Here is a 17,853-nt window from a genome sequence, read left to right on the forward strand (position 1 = left end):
GGCTCCACGGCACCTCTTTCGCCAATGACGCATCATGTAAGTCGAGCATTCGTCGCAAGTACGGATTCGACGGCGCCGTGAAAGGAAGATTGGCTGTAACGATCCAGCCGACCGTCAGCTCCTTCGCTTTATTAACATTGGATCTTGTAGTAGGAAGCTCTAGGCAGCGCCGTTTCGAAGGGGATTGACTGTCAGCGCGCCGCATTGCCGTCCGCCTCAGTGATCATATGTGACCTATATCCAGTAAGGCGCTGGAAAAAAGAATAAATGTCGGACTCATACGCATGTCATATACCTTCGGAGATGTTCAATTGACGACGTGGTGTTTGTCGCGACGAATAACGAGCTCTTCCCGCGTTCATCACATTTCGAGCAAGCCCAGTAGGTCTGCAACGCCCGCAAATCAGGGCTGACTTCCGTGAGGAAGAATCCGTGGGCTTTAATCCAGCTCCGCCGGCCTTTGCGATTCTTGTTGGCAATATACACCTCTGGTATATACCTCTTGCAGCCGATCTGGACCGTTGGGAGGTCAACAAGAGTCGTTCTCCCAGATTCAGCCTTGATGGACGCAGCGTCAAGCTGCTGTTTCAGTGATTTGCGCTGACTGCTAATGCCCAGGAGCGTTTCTAGCGACTGCTGTTGTGCTGCCATAGCGGATCATTTGCGAATCGCGGATCGTGGATGCTTCTCACAGACTTGGGTTCGGAGTCAGGTGCGACACGTCTCGAACACGCGGGCCAACAAAACAACAAATCCGCGCCACCCTTACCGCGTCCCTGGATTATCATTGGTGCAATCAGCTTGTGGCCACATTCCGTACCACACCAAATTCATTACCCTACACCTTGGGCCCGACGAGCCCCGAATAGCCTCGGCACTCCCAGGACCGTCGCACAGGAAAACCCATAAAATATAGTATTTCAAGTAAATCAAGTTTGAGGCATTATGAGCTTACTTACTTAAAATATATTGGGCCGTCAACTTACTTGACTTACTTGAAATACTTGTCTTGATACTTGAATTGAGGTCAGCGCTGGATTTTTCGCGAATATCCACGGTCATCCAGGGATCTAGAGCTGTGGGGCATATGTGTTGGCGCTGATTGGCTTTGAAACCACGATTGTCTAAAGCGGGCATTATCACCACAGAGGCACGATAATCGCCCGGCCAACTTCATCTCCACATCAAATATAAACAAGTCCCACTTCGACAATAAATTCAACGGCCCAATTCCATCGTCGCATTCTCATTCGCAAATTCATTTCACCTACAAACCTGCTCAGTGACCACCACATATAACGTTCAGCCAACTTGACAGACCTTCTCTCAAGCACCCGCCAATTCAGCTCCATGAATTTTACGGAACTGAGGTGGATTGAACATTGGCTTGACGCCATTCCCAATCCTGCAACTGCTCGAGAAGCGACGCAGTCAAAGCCATACCATCGCGCCAGTACCGACGACTACTGGGCTCAAATGACTCCTCCTCCATCGGGTCCAAGTAACTCCAGCAGAGGACGCCCCGGGGTTCCCCGAAAAGGCCAAGACTTGATTCTCCCGAGGCCGAAGACAACGACATGACCTGTGGCGAGGACACGCAGCGCACCCCTCGATCAAACCCGGGCCCGGGAAACGCTTCTCTAGACCATCGGCCTATCCCGATTCGAGGTCTGAGCAATGTTCCCAGCCTTCCGCCTTCTCAATCGTCCAATGCCTCGCATGCAACGACATCTGTTCCACCATCCGAGGCCTCGCCACCCAGGCCAGAGGGTTCCCCAACTAGGGGAAAACGCCAGAAGAGCCCAGTCAAGAATGCCAACAGCCTTCGCGCCATGGAACTGCCTGTTATTTCCGTGGCTTTGGGGAACGATCCTGCCAATACCTTGCCTCCGGACGTCCACGGTTTATTCCAAAGCATACAGGACATTACCGACGACCATGAATGCTTCATTCCGTCAGAGATCAAGGAGGACATTAGGGCCATAATTCCCCGCGCCAAAAACGGCTGGTTTCTTCCACGCGACGACGTGTCTACTCCTGACAATGACGACGCTCGTCCACGGACACGCAAACCGAGGTTGCCGACCGATATTGCCATTGCAGAGCTGGATACTTTGCGCGACATCGAAGTCGAGGCCCAAGGCTGCAAACTCCGTGAGTGTTCTGAGTTGGCTTGGAACATGTTGGTGCACCTGCCTCTGCTGCAGCATGCTCTTTCTGGACATCCAACTGTTCATGTCGAACCGTCAATGTCAGCGAGAATCGCACCTCAGTTCGTTCCTTCCACTGGTGGCCGAGGAGGTGGTAATGTCATCGAGAGCAAAATGATCGATTTCTCTCTGGTTCTTCGGCTTAATCAGGGGACACCGGATCCCATCCAGGAGAATGTACCGGAGGCTGATGCTCGACTCATGAAAGCCATTGCAAACAGAGTCTGGGCACAACCAGGTGATAGTCAGACTTTCAACCAGACAGTCTACAGCCCACTCCAATTTGCCCCCATTGCATGCAGCATCGAAACCAAGATAGCAACCTCGAGCCGAGACGGCCAATTGCAACTTTCTGTATGGACTGCAGCTTGGTATCAGCGCATGCGAATAATCCTCCCACAGGGGAGTGCAATAGTGACGCTCCCGCTTATCCAGGTAGTGGGTCACAGCTGGACGTTGTCGTTTGCAGTCCATCGTGGAGACCGCATCGAGATTGTGGGGGAACATGTCATCGGGAACACAACAACCCTCATGGGGATATATCAGCTGAATGCCGTCCTTCGAAAGATTGCCAATTGGATTGCGACCACGTATCGGGAATGGCTAGAGGGAGTGGTTCTTGGAGATTCCTGAACCAAAGATGTGCTAGCTTGTCCGTAAGAAATGCCTACGTCCTGAAGATGCAGCCTGGTATGATGATGAGTGAGTACCACCAATACTCCTGGATCAGGTGATCATAGCCCTTCGTACAAGGAGTGCTTGACATTTTCCGGCGGATTCTTCATAAACACTGCTTCCCTGACCCCCCATCACCTCGAACTTCTGCGACCCGTAAACCCACGAGCTCCTGGCCGTTTACGAACCAATCCTCTTCTATACGATCCTGACCATTTGAACCATGTTCCACCATCTCCACGCCTACAATGCCTTGCCAACCAGCGAGCCCATCCACTCCAAGTGCTGGGACATTGTTAAGAGTCTCTACGAACGTGTCTTGTAGGCGGAAGAGCACGGCTCGACATCCAAGCTGAGAATCTTCGACACTGTTCTCGCTCTGCCTTTCTTGGTCAAATGGCGCCCAAGGAAATCTACCTGCCACCTAATGACATGACAGACGTCATCGTCACCGAATCGGCGTCCATATCGATGACACCGAGGAACAGATCAAAAACCTCGAGGACTCAGAGCGGCATATACGAATTGCCAATGGCACGTGGCTTCTACCGACGCTCTCGTATGTTGTTCCATGACACTTATCAGGAATTTAGTTCGCACAGGCCTCCCCCCGGGTCCCTCTGGCGATTTGGAACCAATCAGCTCATACCCTTTCACACCTGCTTACGGGCTCTCGACGCCATGTCATTTCCCCCGCAAATTTCAGTGCGCTAGGTACAACCCAACCCAGACCGGGGTCTCCTCTTTCAGTGAAAGTGGAAGGAACGATAGAGATGTAGGTTTGTTGCACTCGCTGGTGGAGTACGTTAATTATAAACCCCTCGTATAATTAAAAGCAGGCATTGCTTTAGCCGCCGAAAATAGGAAACTGAACACTTGGAGGAATTGGGCTTTAAGTTGACTTGCTACTAACCTTCACGAGGACCAAGAAGAAAGCGATGACTAGACCAAAAGAATAAGGCAAGATCCGTAAGGGCTTGGCGAGATCAAGGCAAGAACTAGAGTGGTGTATGTATTTTTAGCTTCAGAGCCCTTTGGGCATGGCCTAACGGGCGTAATAGACTTGTCTGTCTGTATAGTAGGGTACGGTTGCTCTTGATGTGGCTTGCATCCGCATCCCCGTCATTAATATCGCAGTCCGTTAATACATCCGCTGTAGCTCTCGATTGAAAGAGGTTTGAGGGGGAGAATTAAATCATATGGTCACTCAATCTAAATCCCCTGAGGTTTGATTCTCGTTGCTACCTAGTTCTACATCCTCGGTATGGGGTCTGTGTTCTCGAGAATTCAGCAAAAAGTGACTCAAGTGACTCAAGTGACTTTTAGACATGACTGCATATTGTTGCAAAAGAAATGTTTGAATGTGCTCCCATTGACTGAACAATTTCAGTAACACGAAGACCAGAACTGTCAGGACAGTGGCAAGAACGGGAAATGACAGTTTGGTTGGTCCGAACAATCTAGGTATCGCATCCGCTTGCATAGATAGCAATGTGGCCGCTAAGGTTGTAGGGTAGACGAACTGCCCGAACCGAACAAGCTTAGTGATCCTTTATGTTAAAGGCATAATTATTGGGAAGGTCGGACTTACATATAGCATAACATTCGTCAGGCTGTGCATTGACTGGGTCGTCTCTGTTTGGCGCCGCGCGTCTTGATGACCTGCGCCGCTCATGTAAAGATCGATCTACAAGAGAGCTTTTATCAGTTATTTGCGAGAGGGGTTGCGAATTCCGACTTACATTATCAGCATAGCATTCACAACGTCTTTGAAGGGACTCGAGCTTGTCCAGGCACTTCCCCAACTCCCTAAAAGACCCTTGGATTCTGAAACGAATTCGCGTCAGGATCACATCATCCAAGGGAAAGAACTCGGTTCCGTCAAATGAATCCCATTCTCTGATCAGGGGCTTGATAGTCTCCGTCAAATCGCTCAGCAATTTACGAGTAGCCCCAATCCAAGTCAAGCATTGCTGCGAGACGATGCTTGAAAACGACGCAGTGTTGGAGGGACATGTATTAATCTAGAGCGTCTTCAGCATGCTGTCAAGTTCATAACGAACCGAGTAAGTGAAAGAGCAGAGAACAGGGCCTCAAAAACAAGGTATCTTACGTATGATTGTACCCGATCTTGCAGTTTATTTACAACAGACTGCCATTCGCCATTGACTTGCCCTATCCTTGCTTCCATAACGGCCCAGGCGTACGCCCTAGGGTCCAAGACTGGCTTGTCGGCATCGCGAGACCCTTTAGTTAGGGGGTCAGGCTTGATGGGTCCATTGCATTGATCAGAGCAGTACGCCTCGACGCTGTCTTCACTATTGGTGCGAAAATACGTATCGATAAATCCGTATGCCGTCCATCTTCGGTTGTCAATTATTGAAATAACAATCGATATGTGAGCTTGGCAGAGATAGTCGACTTCCACCGAGTCGATTCCGGCAGAGTCGTTTGTGGTACTTTCCTGCCTTTTCAGAAACGATAAATCTTTTATCGCCCTTAAAGATTGTCCGTGGCGATTTTCTCGAACATCATATGGTTTCTGGCTAGGCCGTGTAGCCCTCCACACAAAGAATGGCAAATCAAATGCGAATCGAAGAAACGGGAAGCCCATTGACTAACTCCTAGTCAGAGCTAAGAATCCTTGACCTGGTTAATAGGAACTTACAGCATTCAGGCAAACTCCAATGTAAGTTTGGAAGGATAAATGCCGGTAGAGTGAGCCTCGGAGTGCATCAGCCTCGATCCTAGATGCTGTGGTAATGAGGGCCATCACTCCCCAACGGTTGAGGTTGGTAACGAATCTAAGGAGACATCAGTATTAGTTGTCACGGGTCAACGAGGTGATTCACATCAAGCGCCGATCTGCGCTGATTCTTTGCTGTGTATTCGACGGATGGTTGTTGCCAGCATCGGAATTACTACTGATGAGAGGTGGGTCGTCCGGAATAAATCTCTTTCCACTTAATTAGCTTTGATTATTCAGTTCTAGTGGATCCTACTTACCTCTTTCGAAAGCTCTGACCAGAGTTCAAGCACAGTTAAGGGTCGAAGACAAGTTCTCGTTTGCCACCGGGTGCCGTCACTTGATCGATCATCGAAAAGGCAGACCTTCTCAGACAGGGCTGCTAAGGAACCATGCTCTAGCTCTTGCCGTGTCTTTTCTGGACAAAACGAAAGCAGTAAGGTAACCTGATCCTCGGACTGAGAAAAAGACAAAGGGTTCTGCATGAACTCTTCAACTAAGCCATCATCTTCGTTGCTTTTTTCGTTGTCGCTCTTGTCGTCGCAGTCGTCGCCATCATCGTCCTCCTCGTCTTGACCATCGAATTCATAGTCTGAGAGTCTATACCAGGGAGTATTTGCCAATCGACAAAATTGAGAGAACTGGTATTCTGGTCGAAAATCGCGTCGATAGGGTTGCGCTTCCGAGACAGGCCCACTGGTTCCCAAATCACCGCGACGACTTCCATCCGAAGTTCCATGCCCTAGTGTTGGGTTACTTAGTTGTTGTTCTCGTTCTTTTCTATTTGACTGTTTTTGTTGCCATCTTCTCTTCTTTTTCTTCGGGCGTCTTCTGAAAGGATAACTCCGAACTTGAGAAGTGTACTTAGCATTTCGACTTGGTCCTTGAGGATATGCCCATATGATCCCGAGCTTTATTCCACCCTTGATCGGCCTCATTCTGAAAATATCTCGATCTAGCTTCAGCGCATCGATGCGAACTGAAAGCGTACCCTTTGGGCCCCTGGCTGGGCAGCTGAGGATGTTGGAGTTGGTAGCACCTTGGATCTAGCTGAAAGCAGAGACAAGATGAGAAAAGATAAACATCGTCACAAATAATACGAGGTCGAGGCAATACATCTCGAGTGCTGTAGATGGGAAAAATGACTTGCGGCGTAAAGGGGAGGTGGGGGAGGTCCTTAGGATAAGTATTGCACTAATCTCAAAAATATACGTTTTGCGTTTCGGGCTCCTTCAATAATTCCCATCATGGTTAACTCCATATCTGACAAACCTGCTGGAATGTCCATGATGAGGTTCAAATCAGTTGCCTCGCATATTTACAGAGGCGCACACAAGCCGACGGTTGCCTTCTTGCCACAATGAGGCCCGACAACATAAGGCTTACATATGGCTTTTCAGGCCGAGTCCGATAACGACGTGGCAAGTCCTTATTCGAATTCACCGGGACAGTCACCTCAAATGTTGCCCAACCTCCACCAGTCTTTTCTAAGAGAGGCGGAATGTGCCTACTTATACAGTTCCCGTGATCAAAGGCGGGGCTTAGCAAGCCTCCAGGCGCAGGATGCCAACATGTGCGATTTTGGGTACCAACAATTGACATCATCGGGCCATTGGGCTGCGCTCACCGAATGTGAGACTGGGGTCCTCAGACACAGCCTGCGAAGTGTGGCATCGGAAAATGCCGAGAAATTATATACATCTTATAATTGGAGGTGCTTCTTCGAGAGGTGGGCGTAGAACTCGGCATGTTGCATCGTGACTCACCCATCTGTCCCAGTCTTCCCAAACTCGTTATTGTGTGTGAAATACGTCCCCTCTTTCCACACATGTCACTGTAATTTTGCGGGATCGAACTTGTTCATGGATGGTCGTGGCTTAGTTGTGCAGCAAACATGACCTATGCTTTGTCTGGTTGTGGACGTAACCGGCACTATTTAATTCCATATTGTTGATTCTTGTAATATCTGCATTAGTTATTAAGCAGATTATTTTAGGTCTAGAGAGCTAGTTCCTGTACAAATTCCTTGGCTATCTAGAACAAACTGCAAATCAAACCCAGTGGCGCACTTGAAAGTCATACCGTTCCCAGGCTCCGCTATTCGAGTTTGTATCCGGCTATTGGGCGTTTGGAGCTGGAATACCTTTCGATACGCCCAGTCCTGCTTCAGTAGGGGCTATATGTCCTGCGGTTGGCGTCGAGTCCTAGCTAGTAGAGGCTCATAGTTCGTAGTGAAAAGAAGACAAAGAGAATAAAGAGAATGAGATGAGAGTAAGCGACTAGATAGTCCCTACATATCGGGCTAGCGGGGGCATATCTTTTCGTAAAAGCTTGTAATCTCCAGGAAAGCGGCGGAATCCTTTGGGCTAGCAATCAGATGTTGCTAATATTCCCTAAGCTTTTGAGGCTCAGGTTTGTACTTCGGCCGAAGCGCTCTGAATTTCCGAGCCTTGCGGCAGTATACGGGGTGTTCTATGGTCTTAATACCTCCGCATGTGCAGTTCCTTGTGTTGTCGTGATTATACATCTTGTGATACTAGTCAAAGTCGCTGTGTCTGGTCCACAGGCAAGCAGCCGATGTATGATAGGGCGTGGTAACTCTAGCTCCCGCGGGCATCGGAGGGAAGCAGTGGTAAGGCCTAGCGTGTGAAATCGCTCGTGCGGAGTTTTCTCTGAATCCCACCACGCGGAGAACTGGTTCCTCGTGCGTGCGCGGACTAAACCAAGAGCGCCTGCAAAGGTCGGCTGGCAGTTCGGTGGTGTGTCAAGTGCTCTGCCTTCTTTTGCTAGACGGTCAGCTTCCTTGTTTCCTTTGATTCCCTCGTGCCCTGGAACCCAATGTGTGTGAACGTCTGCAATTATGCAAGCGTCGTGGAACTCTTGGAAGGCTGCCTGCGACCTTTTTGGCATTTCGCCTCTAAGCCCTTGTACGACCGCTGTGTTGTCTAAGCAGAAATGTATGTTGCCGTTTGGGCGGCTTCTTCATCAAAGACTTCTGCAATTCCGAGCCGGCCTTTCCCTTAGGCAACGTTCTTGCGCTTAACATAAATCGCGTAGCCCCTACCCACGTTGCCAGAGCTGGTTTTTGATCCGTCCGAGAAGACCACGAGGTGGCCTGCTGGAAGCGATCGCTGCCATTCTCGGAAGGAGGTTGCCGTGTCGGCTTTGGAGTGTTGTGCGATCGGCACCTGGGAGTTTGGTATGTGACGCTTGGTCTGCAGCTGTAGTCTCGGGAGCTCTGGAAGCAGCCGAGCAGCAGGTTGAAGTTTTGTGCGCACGGGTTGTAGCTCCCAACTCGCTCTGCCTCGTTGCTGTGGGATGCGGGGGATAGCTGGATGTTCCTGGTCGATAGTACGTAGGCGAAGGTATATAAAGGCTACCCTGATACGTGCAGACGACGATGTCTGGGACAAGATTGCATCAGAGTACTAGCTAATGATGAGCTAAATAAGCCTAGCCTGAGTGAGGGAAAATGAAAATACTCAAGATACAGGGACAACTTGGATCTAATTACAGGCCAGCGAATGATAAGAGTAGAAAGCCTAGCAGTTAGAGAAACTTATTAACTATTGTAATAGTTTAGCATTGCGTAACTTATGGTGTAGTCTGGAGATTCAGGATACTTGGCCCTAAAATAAAAGACAAATATCTTGAGTGTGAGATAAATTAACACGGATATTGACTAATGGCAGTTCCTGCAGCAATTCCACATATCGCGATCAGTCAATTTAAATGTAAATCCTTCCCGCGAACGGACGAATTCTAGAGTGATAAACTTTTAGAGTACAAATGAAATACCGCAGTCTGGCGATTCAGTATTACTCCTCGACCACTGTGACAAAAAATAGACCCAACAATTGCCTCCTAGAAGGCTGTTCCCAGACAGACCTTTATCCCTTCCTCCCATCAAGAAAACTATATCGGAGGTACGGAGTACATTAGAGATTATCGAATTAGTGGGGTATCCAAATGCAAGTGGAAAGGTCAAGATGGACAAACGCATCCAGAAGTCCCTCTCTCATGGTGGGCCTTCAAGCGACAGCGCATATGCAAGAGCGCATCGTATTTGCCTCTTTTTCTTGTAGAGAACGGAAACGGTACGAATTGCTGCGCGGAAAAGATCATTCTCTGACAGTAGTCTTTCGCACTTCGCAATTCGGACAGCGAGCATTCCCGCAACCAGGACAGTGCTCTACTGAGGCGCGCATTCCTGAACAAGGACACAAGCAACATGTCCAAACAAAAACAACCCGTCTCTTCTTTGCCTGATTATATAACGATTAGCTTCGTCTTAGCATGCCGCTGTACCAGTGTTGAATGTTGATGTGCTACCAAACGATAACCCAATACTCGTAGAGCCGGATTAAAGCCTCAACGAGCCAAGTCCACGAGCTTCCTAACTTCGAGATTGGCAAGCAATGTAAACCCAGACGCAGTTTTGATACCCAGTGTGGCAAATGTTGGGGTGAGTACCCTACAGATAAAGGTTCGAGGTCAGAGCAAAGCGTTGGAGGAACTATGTCGCTGCAACACATAGGCCCAAAAGATGAATGAATTTGGAGTATGGCGCCTTGAGCTGAAGAGGATAAAAAGCCTTCCGATTTCTCGTCATAGCTTGCCTGGGCTTGCCATCATTCAACCGGCCGATCTCTCTCTACACATCAAAGATTCTTCGTAGTGCCCAAGACGAGGTCAAATCCACGTCCCAAACATGAGAGTGACTTGAATAAGGAGTGAAGATCTCAGAGTCTCATATAGGCCGATAGTGAAGGGACAGGTGCAGGAATGGGGGAAGAAGTCGGCGTGTCAAGGAACCTTACATAAACACGAATGGGTAGGAATAACTCATAGTGTTCACCTTCATTCAGTTCGTCGGCGTCCTGTATCCACAACGAGTCCCCGACAAAGACGCGTCTTTCGAGGTCGGCATGGGGAAGGAAATTCTGCCGAAATATGGTTAGCTACTGTTTATAATTATCCCCATAATTATGGTAGGTTTATACTCTTCTACCTCTAAGCAAACAGCTACGGAAGGGAAGGGTAGATTCTGCGGGTTCGTAGGGAATTGACCAGAATGCGGCTTCTGCGTGGTTGAAAGGCACATTGCTATTAACGTTAAACCGGATGGCCTGGGGCGTTTGAGATGAGTGGTTGGAGAGAGGATTGACAGAGGGGCCAGAGACTGGTTAAATGAGTGACGTTGCAGTGACTTTAGGATTGAGTGGAAGAGACCGGGATTGAAAAACGAGTGAGTTAGAAATAGTCTGAAAACAGTGGCCTGGGAGTGATCTGAACAAGACGTAAAAAGGGATGTAGAAGGCCAAGAAATGGCATGAGTGACAAAGAGGTTTTGTTGTTGAGGATGGCCGTCGTGTTGGTGGGGCAACTCAGGTGTGGCGTTAGGGGAGGTATGCGTGCTACTTACGCGGAACGTGGGTGTTGGGTCAAAACTGCCGAGGCGAAGAATAATCTTGCTTCATGGAGCCGGTTGTAGTGATAATTCTGTGTCTACCTGATGGTGGGGAATCAGTTCTCAACAGCCGAGCCAAGATCCTGAACCAATCCCAAACCTTCCGCTAATTGTGGCGGTAGCCTCTTGTTTCAGAGAGTTCGCCGTTACCATGTCACGTCGTTGTACAGGGGTATGAGTGACAGCTTGCTGACCAAATCGTGCATATGGAAAGATCCGTGCACACTGGCTCATGCGAGCAGGAAAGCTTGGAACTGTAAATAGCCCAACGTACTTGGCCCTATGAGGTTAGTCCTCCCGGGCGGAATAAATTTCATTCATTCATTCATGCTTAGCTGGCTAGATGGAAGGCTCACATGCTAAACCCATGCACCACCCTATTGCAGCCGAAGCAGTTTTGTGTACATCATGCGAGCCCTAACACTTTAGCTATGCTTGTAGTCTCGCAATTCGCTTGCTCCTTGGTTATGTAGACATATCTTCGTGTCTCCACAGGATGATATTTTACACAGTAAGCTGTTTCATAATAGCTGCTCGTAAAAATGTAAGTATGCTGTATGCTCGCCGATGTTCCCGTTACATTCGACAGGCAGGTATCGTTAACCCTGACGACCACACCATGTTTCAAGATGTCAGAGGCGCCCGCGCTTCTCCCAGTGCCTGCGTCGGTGGCTTACGCCGAGCAACCCAAGGCACCGTCGATGCTGGCCGCATTGTACAGCTCTCCAGATGGAAAATGCGATTGTGTCGCTCAGCCTGGTCGCAATCATAATTTTTTTTTTAAAGCATGGGCTACCCAACATGCCGCAAGTCCAGCACTGCAGGGCCAAAATAATATATATACACTGTACGTACATGTCTACGACCAACCAAGGAAGAATCGTCATTAACCAGTCTTACAGTCCACTGGTGCCTTATGATAAATTCTCCTTGCATCCTCGGGTCGGCGAACGCGGATGAGTAAATATGATTGTGAAGGCTCTCTTCCTTTCCGACTTTCGCAGAATGGTTGCGGTTGCTGAGGTATTTCACATCAAGGTAAGCACTTATTACAAGTGTTTGGTCGACAGGACAATGTCTAACTTGCACCCCACAGGAGAATTCCAACAATAGCCAAGGTATTTATGCCCGTTCCAACAAAAGATTTCAGCTCAATCTTCCATATAGTCTCCGTTCACATCCTTACTGAGGTTGAGGTATGTTATACATCTGCTCATAAGTGCACGGAGGTGATAACAGTGCGACTAGTCCGTTTCCTCCTTTGATGGGTCTTCGGGGGATTCCGGCTATTGACGACCGTGTTGCCAGGGGCTAGGGCGTGGCATTGAGCATCGACTCAGCAATGTGTTTTCTATCTCGGGAAGAGATGCCGCAGGGGGGTCAGCGCTCCTAATAGTCCAATCAGTCCGTCTGGATGCCTCAGACTGCCCATTTAGTCCGTTTGACTTGGCTAAACTAAACCAGCAGTCCGTCTGACTTTGGTCAGACGGGACTAGCAGTCTGGCTGAGGTGTGCAGACTGGACTGGCAGTTTGACCGAGATGTGCACACTGAACTATCGGTCCGTCCGTCACCGTCAGACCAGACTGCAGTGCAAACTGCGGTCTAGACTATTAGTCTAGACACGTAACTGGTGGCCCTTCTCCATACCGGCCTCCAATGTTGAAGGCATCATGTCGCTTTACCAACTGAGGCAAAAGGGAATGCGCACACCATTAGTGCGGTCGTTAATCATGCCTTATGGCCTGAATGTGACACATCACATGATAATGGTCCAAGGCATCACGGAATACCTCCGTAACCACACAACGCAATTCCGTCGCTAAACGGAAGCTGGCATGATATAAAGAATGAGCTTCCTATACTCTTCTACATGGAATCGGGCGCTCGATGGCCCTCAATTATCCTCCCTCGTGTGTGACGTCCAAGCCCTCCAATGACATCGTCGAAATGTCTCCTCGGCCACTCTCCTTCTCACGTTCTGAATCATAGGCATCGGAGATAGCAGCCGTGGTTGCCGGATCGACATAGCAATACTAGAGCCCATAATTAGACAATCGAACACCTCACGAAGCGGAATGCTTACTTCTGAAGGGACTATCAGAGTGCTCCTGTCCCAGGACCGCAAACATTCCAAGAGATTCAAAGTTTCAATATTCATAGATCCTCGCTGGTCAGTTACCGTAAGTTTGGCTTTGGAGAAGAGTCGCTCTGTCTCAGTAGACATAGGCGCAATCGATAGAATGTCGATGGCCATCATAGATAAGTTAGGGAATCGCCTTCGCTGGGCCGGTTCTAGCCACCATTTCAACGGATCCGATACCATCAGCACAGGCTCGCGGCAGTACACTTCGTACTCGTCATCATCCATGTTGAAGATCGTAGCCTTTTGCTCTTTCATCCACACTTTGTAACCATTTGGTCGTCCGGTAGATGGTCCTTGTGCCGAGCTTGGTCGAAAAACAGGGCAGGAGGAGGTGGTTGACTTGTATATCTCCCTCCACAGTTCCCCCACACGAGCTTTAGCTTTCTCAATCCACTCATTCCTGTCCTCCCACGTCTTTTCCATGTAAGCCCACTTGAGAGAAGGATGTAATACTGTTGCTGCTGAATAGACTGGTGAATCTTCCGTCAGTTCATAGTAGTCGGCCAGTTTGGCCCAGGCCGTCTCCATCATTGTAGCCAAGTGGGGTAGGGTGGTGGCCTTCTTGGCGGCCTCGATGTGATGCAGGAGGTAATCCATGGTAGGCAGAACGTCAGATATGGAGTCTCCCATGCCTTCGTTGGCCATTGTAGCATCGTGAAATGGCTCAAGAAATTTGTGTGTCTCAGCCAAAGTTACCCAGTCAGAGGACGTCAGCACATCCCCCTGCAGGGCCGGCTCTTGCGCACAAAATATGGTGATGGCTTGCCGGACTTTAGGCCTGAGTACCCACTCAACCATTTTGTACCACGAATTCCAACGAGTCTCGTTGTCGCGACGTAACCTCAGACCGTCGCTGAGACCAGTAAACGTTTGAAGCCGCTGAGGGGTCCACATGATGTAGACCACGATATTGTGAAGTTTCCCTATCGCTCCTCGCTTTCTCCATTGTTCAACTTCCTCGTCGGACGGCCCACGGTAGGAATCTGTCGTCGGTGGTCGCTTTCCTATGAGAAACTCCATCACAGCCAGATTAATGATGTGGCCGAAACAACGAAGTCGATGTGGAAGAGGGTCGTAGAAAACATCGAACTCGTGTTCCAAGTCGTCGGAGACTTTGTCGATCATGGTGTTCATGTTGGTGGCATTATCCATCATGAAGTATCCAACTTTCGATGCGATTCCATATTCTCGTATGAACTCCATGATGGCTTCTGCCATGTTCTCGCCGCTGTGCTGCCCTTCCAATTCTTTAATCCTCACCACAAGGGACTGCAGGCCATGATCTTCGGTAACGAATTGGACTGTGAATCCTATTACGCCCAAACAATTTGGCGATGTCCAATTGTCCGGAACAATGTGGATCGAGGAAAGGGCATTTTGGAGAGCGCGCTTCACAAACTCCTTTTTGTTGTCGTAGCCCCATTGTAAGTCGTTTTTAACCGTATCACCAGACCTCGGGAGGAAGTCATCCGCAGCCGGACAAATGTACCGGATAAAGTCGCGAAAGGCCGGCTGTTCGACGTGAGCAAAGGGGAGACTGCAGGCGACGGTGTAGCGGCAGTACAGCTCGCGCAGGGTGGCTTGGTCAAGTGCATCTGCCTCTGCCGTCGCCTTGCGTTTCTTGGCGGAGTGTAGAGTTTCATTGGCCAGGAATGCAGTGATGTCTCCAAGACGATTTTGCGTGACTTCCCGCCGGATTTCTTGTCTTCCAGAGATCAGAATGTTATGCTGCTTGCGCAAATGATTGACGATGGTGGACGATCCACCTGAGTAATTGTATTTCTTCTCTCTTTTCTTGTCGAAGCAGGGCTGGCAATGCCACCATTTCGTTCCGTTGGAATTGACCCAGGCTGCTGGAGTGCTCTTGCCTTCTTCTATTCGACAATACTCCCAAACAGGAGATGTCTTTGGGCGGCAGATGCTAGGAGTTGACGAAGACGATGGTGTCAGCGCACGGGTGGCTACTGTAAGTTCAGAATCATCCAGGTGGCTGACGCTGCCAATAGCACTGGCAGTCTCAGAGAAATCCAGGATAGAAGACATGATTCAGGAGATGGCAAGTAGACAACAAGGGTGGTGATGACAGAACACCGTGGGAGAGAATTATCTGGCGACTTCGATGGTGGTGCGCACAGAGATTATGTAGCAGACGACTTTCTCTCAGACCATTCTGGACACGAGAGAGTGAATGAGTATAAATAGCCAGACATGACTTTCGGTAGCCATTCGGGCGAAGCCGCAGGGTGCGTAATCAACGAACTACTTCCAATCGTTGGAGGCGTTGGATCCTCCATCTGTGGCCCAACTCGTCTGAGATCTCACTCCCTGCGCTCAGCAACCAACCGATTCCTCCGTCTGGGGGCCACCGTGAAACTGCCCACCTGGCGCCATCCCGTCATGCTTCACGAAAAACCTTGGATCGTCGTTGCACTGTTCCACCCGCACCGGTTTCGCGCTCTTCTCGCGACAGCTTGGTGTCTGATTAGAATTGATTCTTGAGTTCGTTATTCGGCTTGCGCACGTATGGTTGACGGGGGCTCGGAAGTTGAGCATCCACGAGAAGGTATGCGGGGGATCTGCGGTCGCTGGCACATCGGTCCAGGGGTGTATTTTGGCCTTGGCGCAGGTCCAGGTAGCCATTTCAAAGCAATAAAATTAGGATGCTGTTGAACAGGTCGAAACATGTAATTCTGGGATCTTGTTCGGCCGATGGTTTCAGTTGCAAGGTACTTGGTATGCCATAGATTAACGCTGTGCTGGGCTGTACCGGCTAATATGTCTTAGCACTGCGTCGAAGTTTTTACCAAACGCGTGTCACACGTTGGACGCGTTGGATCGCGTAGTTGTTGAATTGGCACTCTGCAGCAGGCCACAGATTTAGAAAGACGTTGCCTGAGTCACCCCGAATCTTGGGACGGACTAATAGTCAGACCGTTAGTCTGCGACCCTCGGACTGGACTACTGGTCGGTCTGGTAGAAGTCAGACTGAACCATCCGTCCAGTCCGAGAGACGTAGACTGGACTGTCAGCCAAGTCCGAGAGACGCGGACTGGACCGTCAGTTTAGCCCGAGAGACGCAAACTGGACCAATAGTCTGTGGACTATTAGTCTGGACTGCAGTTTGGACTATTAGGAGCTCTGATCAAGCGGCATGGATTTTTTTTCTTGTTGAAATTGACGCTAACGACAGCCCGTTGAACCCTTACTGGGCCTGTCGTTTGTGCGACGCGAAGGGCCAGCCCGAGTTCTTCGCCGCTGCTGCTACCAGTTCAGTAGCTGACCACCTCCGCAAGTATGAGAATGAGATATCGCGAGCTTGAGCAACATTAACCATATGCGGGTCACACTGAATCTTCGAAAGCAGTCAAAGTGCCGACACAGACCTATCAACCGACGATTTCGACCGTCCTAAGCGACCGCGCTTGTAGTACAGCGCCGTGCCGTGGGCCAATGTCAAGATGATCCGGGAACTGAACCTGGGGCTTCTGATTAACACCGATGTTCCCTTTTCTTTCTTTACCGATCCATTTTTCGAACAGCTGGCCTGGCAGCTCGACCCTCATCTGTCTGGCCAGGTACCATGGAGCCGGCAATCGATGAGTCTGCTGGATGACATGTACAAGCCCAAGAAGGATAGGGTCAAGCAGGAGCTCTTAGATGCCCTCACCAAAATCCATCTCGGGTTTGACATGTGGACCTCGCCCAATCGGCACACTATCATGGCGGCTACTGCTCACTTTCTTGACCGCCAAGGCAAGCACCAGTCGCGCCTATTGGCACTCCGACGCCAGCTCGGGTGCCATAGCGGTGAAAACCTCGCCGTAACACTTGCATGAGTTGTACGGGAATTCGAGATAGAGGGTCGAGTTGGGACAGTGATCTCGGACAACGTATCCTCGAACGATAACTGTCTCTAAAACTTCTATGGAAGCCTCAACGTAGAGATGGGACCGGCGGACATCCGGGCCAGACGTATGCGCTGCTACGGACGTATCTTGAACTTGTGTAGGTAAGAGACGCCAAAATTAGACTCTCTGACTACCTCGACCGCTGGTACCGCTGCAAGCGGCCGGTGGATGAGCAGCGAAAGGCGATTGCGGAGACTATGGCATCCCCAAGCGTGCTACGGAAAACACCTAAAGACAGTGTGTTCAAGCAGTGGGTCAAAAACAAGACAGCGAAGACTACGGTGATGGGCAGCGAGCTCGAGCGGTATCTGCGGTTAGAACCACAAGAAATCGAGGATCCAATTGAGTGGTGGATGGCTCGCCAGGGGCAGTTCCCAATGGTCAGCCAGTTGGCTCTTGATATACTTGCCATACCGGCGATGGCGACTGATTGCGAAAGGTCGTTCAGCCTGGCCAAGTTGCAGTTGACGTCGCAGAGGCTTTCAATGACGACAGAAACATTGGAGAAGTTGCAGTGCCTCAAGAACTGGGTCGGGCATGGTGCGGTGATGCTGGGCCCGACAGCACGTGGGAGAGATGAGCTCCAGTGGAAGATTGGAAATAGCGGTATGGAGAGCACGATGCTGAGATTTGAAATATTTGAAATATTTGACTAAATATTTCAAACAACAAATCCAGCGTCGAGGGCTAGCAAATATC

General features: G+C 49.7%; 4 protein-coding genes across 4 annotated transcripts; 2 read left to right on the forward strand and 2 right to left on the reverse strand.

Annotated features, from left to right (window-relative positions):
• Positions 1 to 1,577: 1,577 nt before the first annotated feature.
• Positions 1,578 to 2,843, forward strand: MRS44_013255 (uncharacterized protein; the record flags this gene model as incomplete). Its single annotated transcript, XM_065616741.1, has 1 exon — positions 1,578 to 2,843. One exon carries the CDS (start codon positions 1,578 to 1,580, stop codon positions 2,841 to 2,843), a length of 1,266 nt encoding a protein of 421 aa, XP_065472813.1.
• A 1,583-nt stretch (positions 2,844 to 4,426) lies between these two features.
• Positions 4,427 to 6,919, reverse strand: MRS44_013256 (uncharacterized protein; the record flags this gene model as incomplete). Its single annotated transcript, XM_065616742.1, has 8 exons — positions 4,427 to 4,435; positions 4,477 to 4,572; positions 4,628 to 4,909; positions 5,032 to 5,502; positions 5,554 to 5,689; positions 5,738 to 5,841; positions 5,892 to 6,373; positions 6,904 to 6,919. 8 exons carry the CDS (start codon positions 6,917 to 6,919, stop codon positions 4,427 to 4,429), a joined length of 1,596 nt encoding a protein of 531 aa, XP_065472814.1.
• Positions 6,920 to 13,001: 6,082 nt separating this feature from the next.
• MRS44_013257 (uncharacterized protein) lies at positions 13,002 to 15,289 on the reverse strand (the record flags this gene model as incomplete). The annotated part of the gene is made up of 2 exons (XM_065616743.1): positions 13,002 to 13,136; positions 13,187 to 15,289. 2 exons carry the CDS (start codon positions 15,287 to 15,289, stop codon positions 13,002 to 13,004), a joined length of 2,238 nt encoding a protein of 745 aa, XP_065472815.1.
• Positions 15,290 to 16,704: 1,415 nt separating this feature from the next.
• On the forward strand, positions 16,705 to 17,734 carry MRS44_013258 (uncharacterized protein; the record flags this gene model as incomplete). Its single annotated transcript, XM_065616744.1, has 3 exons — positions 16,705 to 17,067; positions 17,256 to 17,534; positions 17,594 to 17,734. The coding sequence occupies 3 exons, from the start codon at positions 16,705 to 16,707 to the stop codon at positions 17,732 to 17,734; spliced, it is 783 nt and encodes a 260-aa protein (XP_065472816.1).
• Between the last annotated feature and the right edge of the window lie 119 nt (positions 17,735 to 17,853).

Source organism: Fusarium solani (genome assembly GCF_023522795.1).
Source record: "Fusarium solani strain SB1 chromosome Unknown bctg00000009, whole genome shotgun sequence".
Lineage (NCBI taxonomy): Eukaryota > Fungi > Ascomycota > Sordariomycetes > Hypocreales > Nectriaceae > Fusarium > Fusarium solani.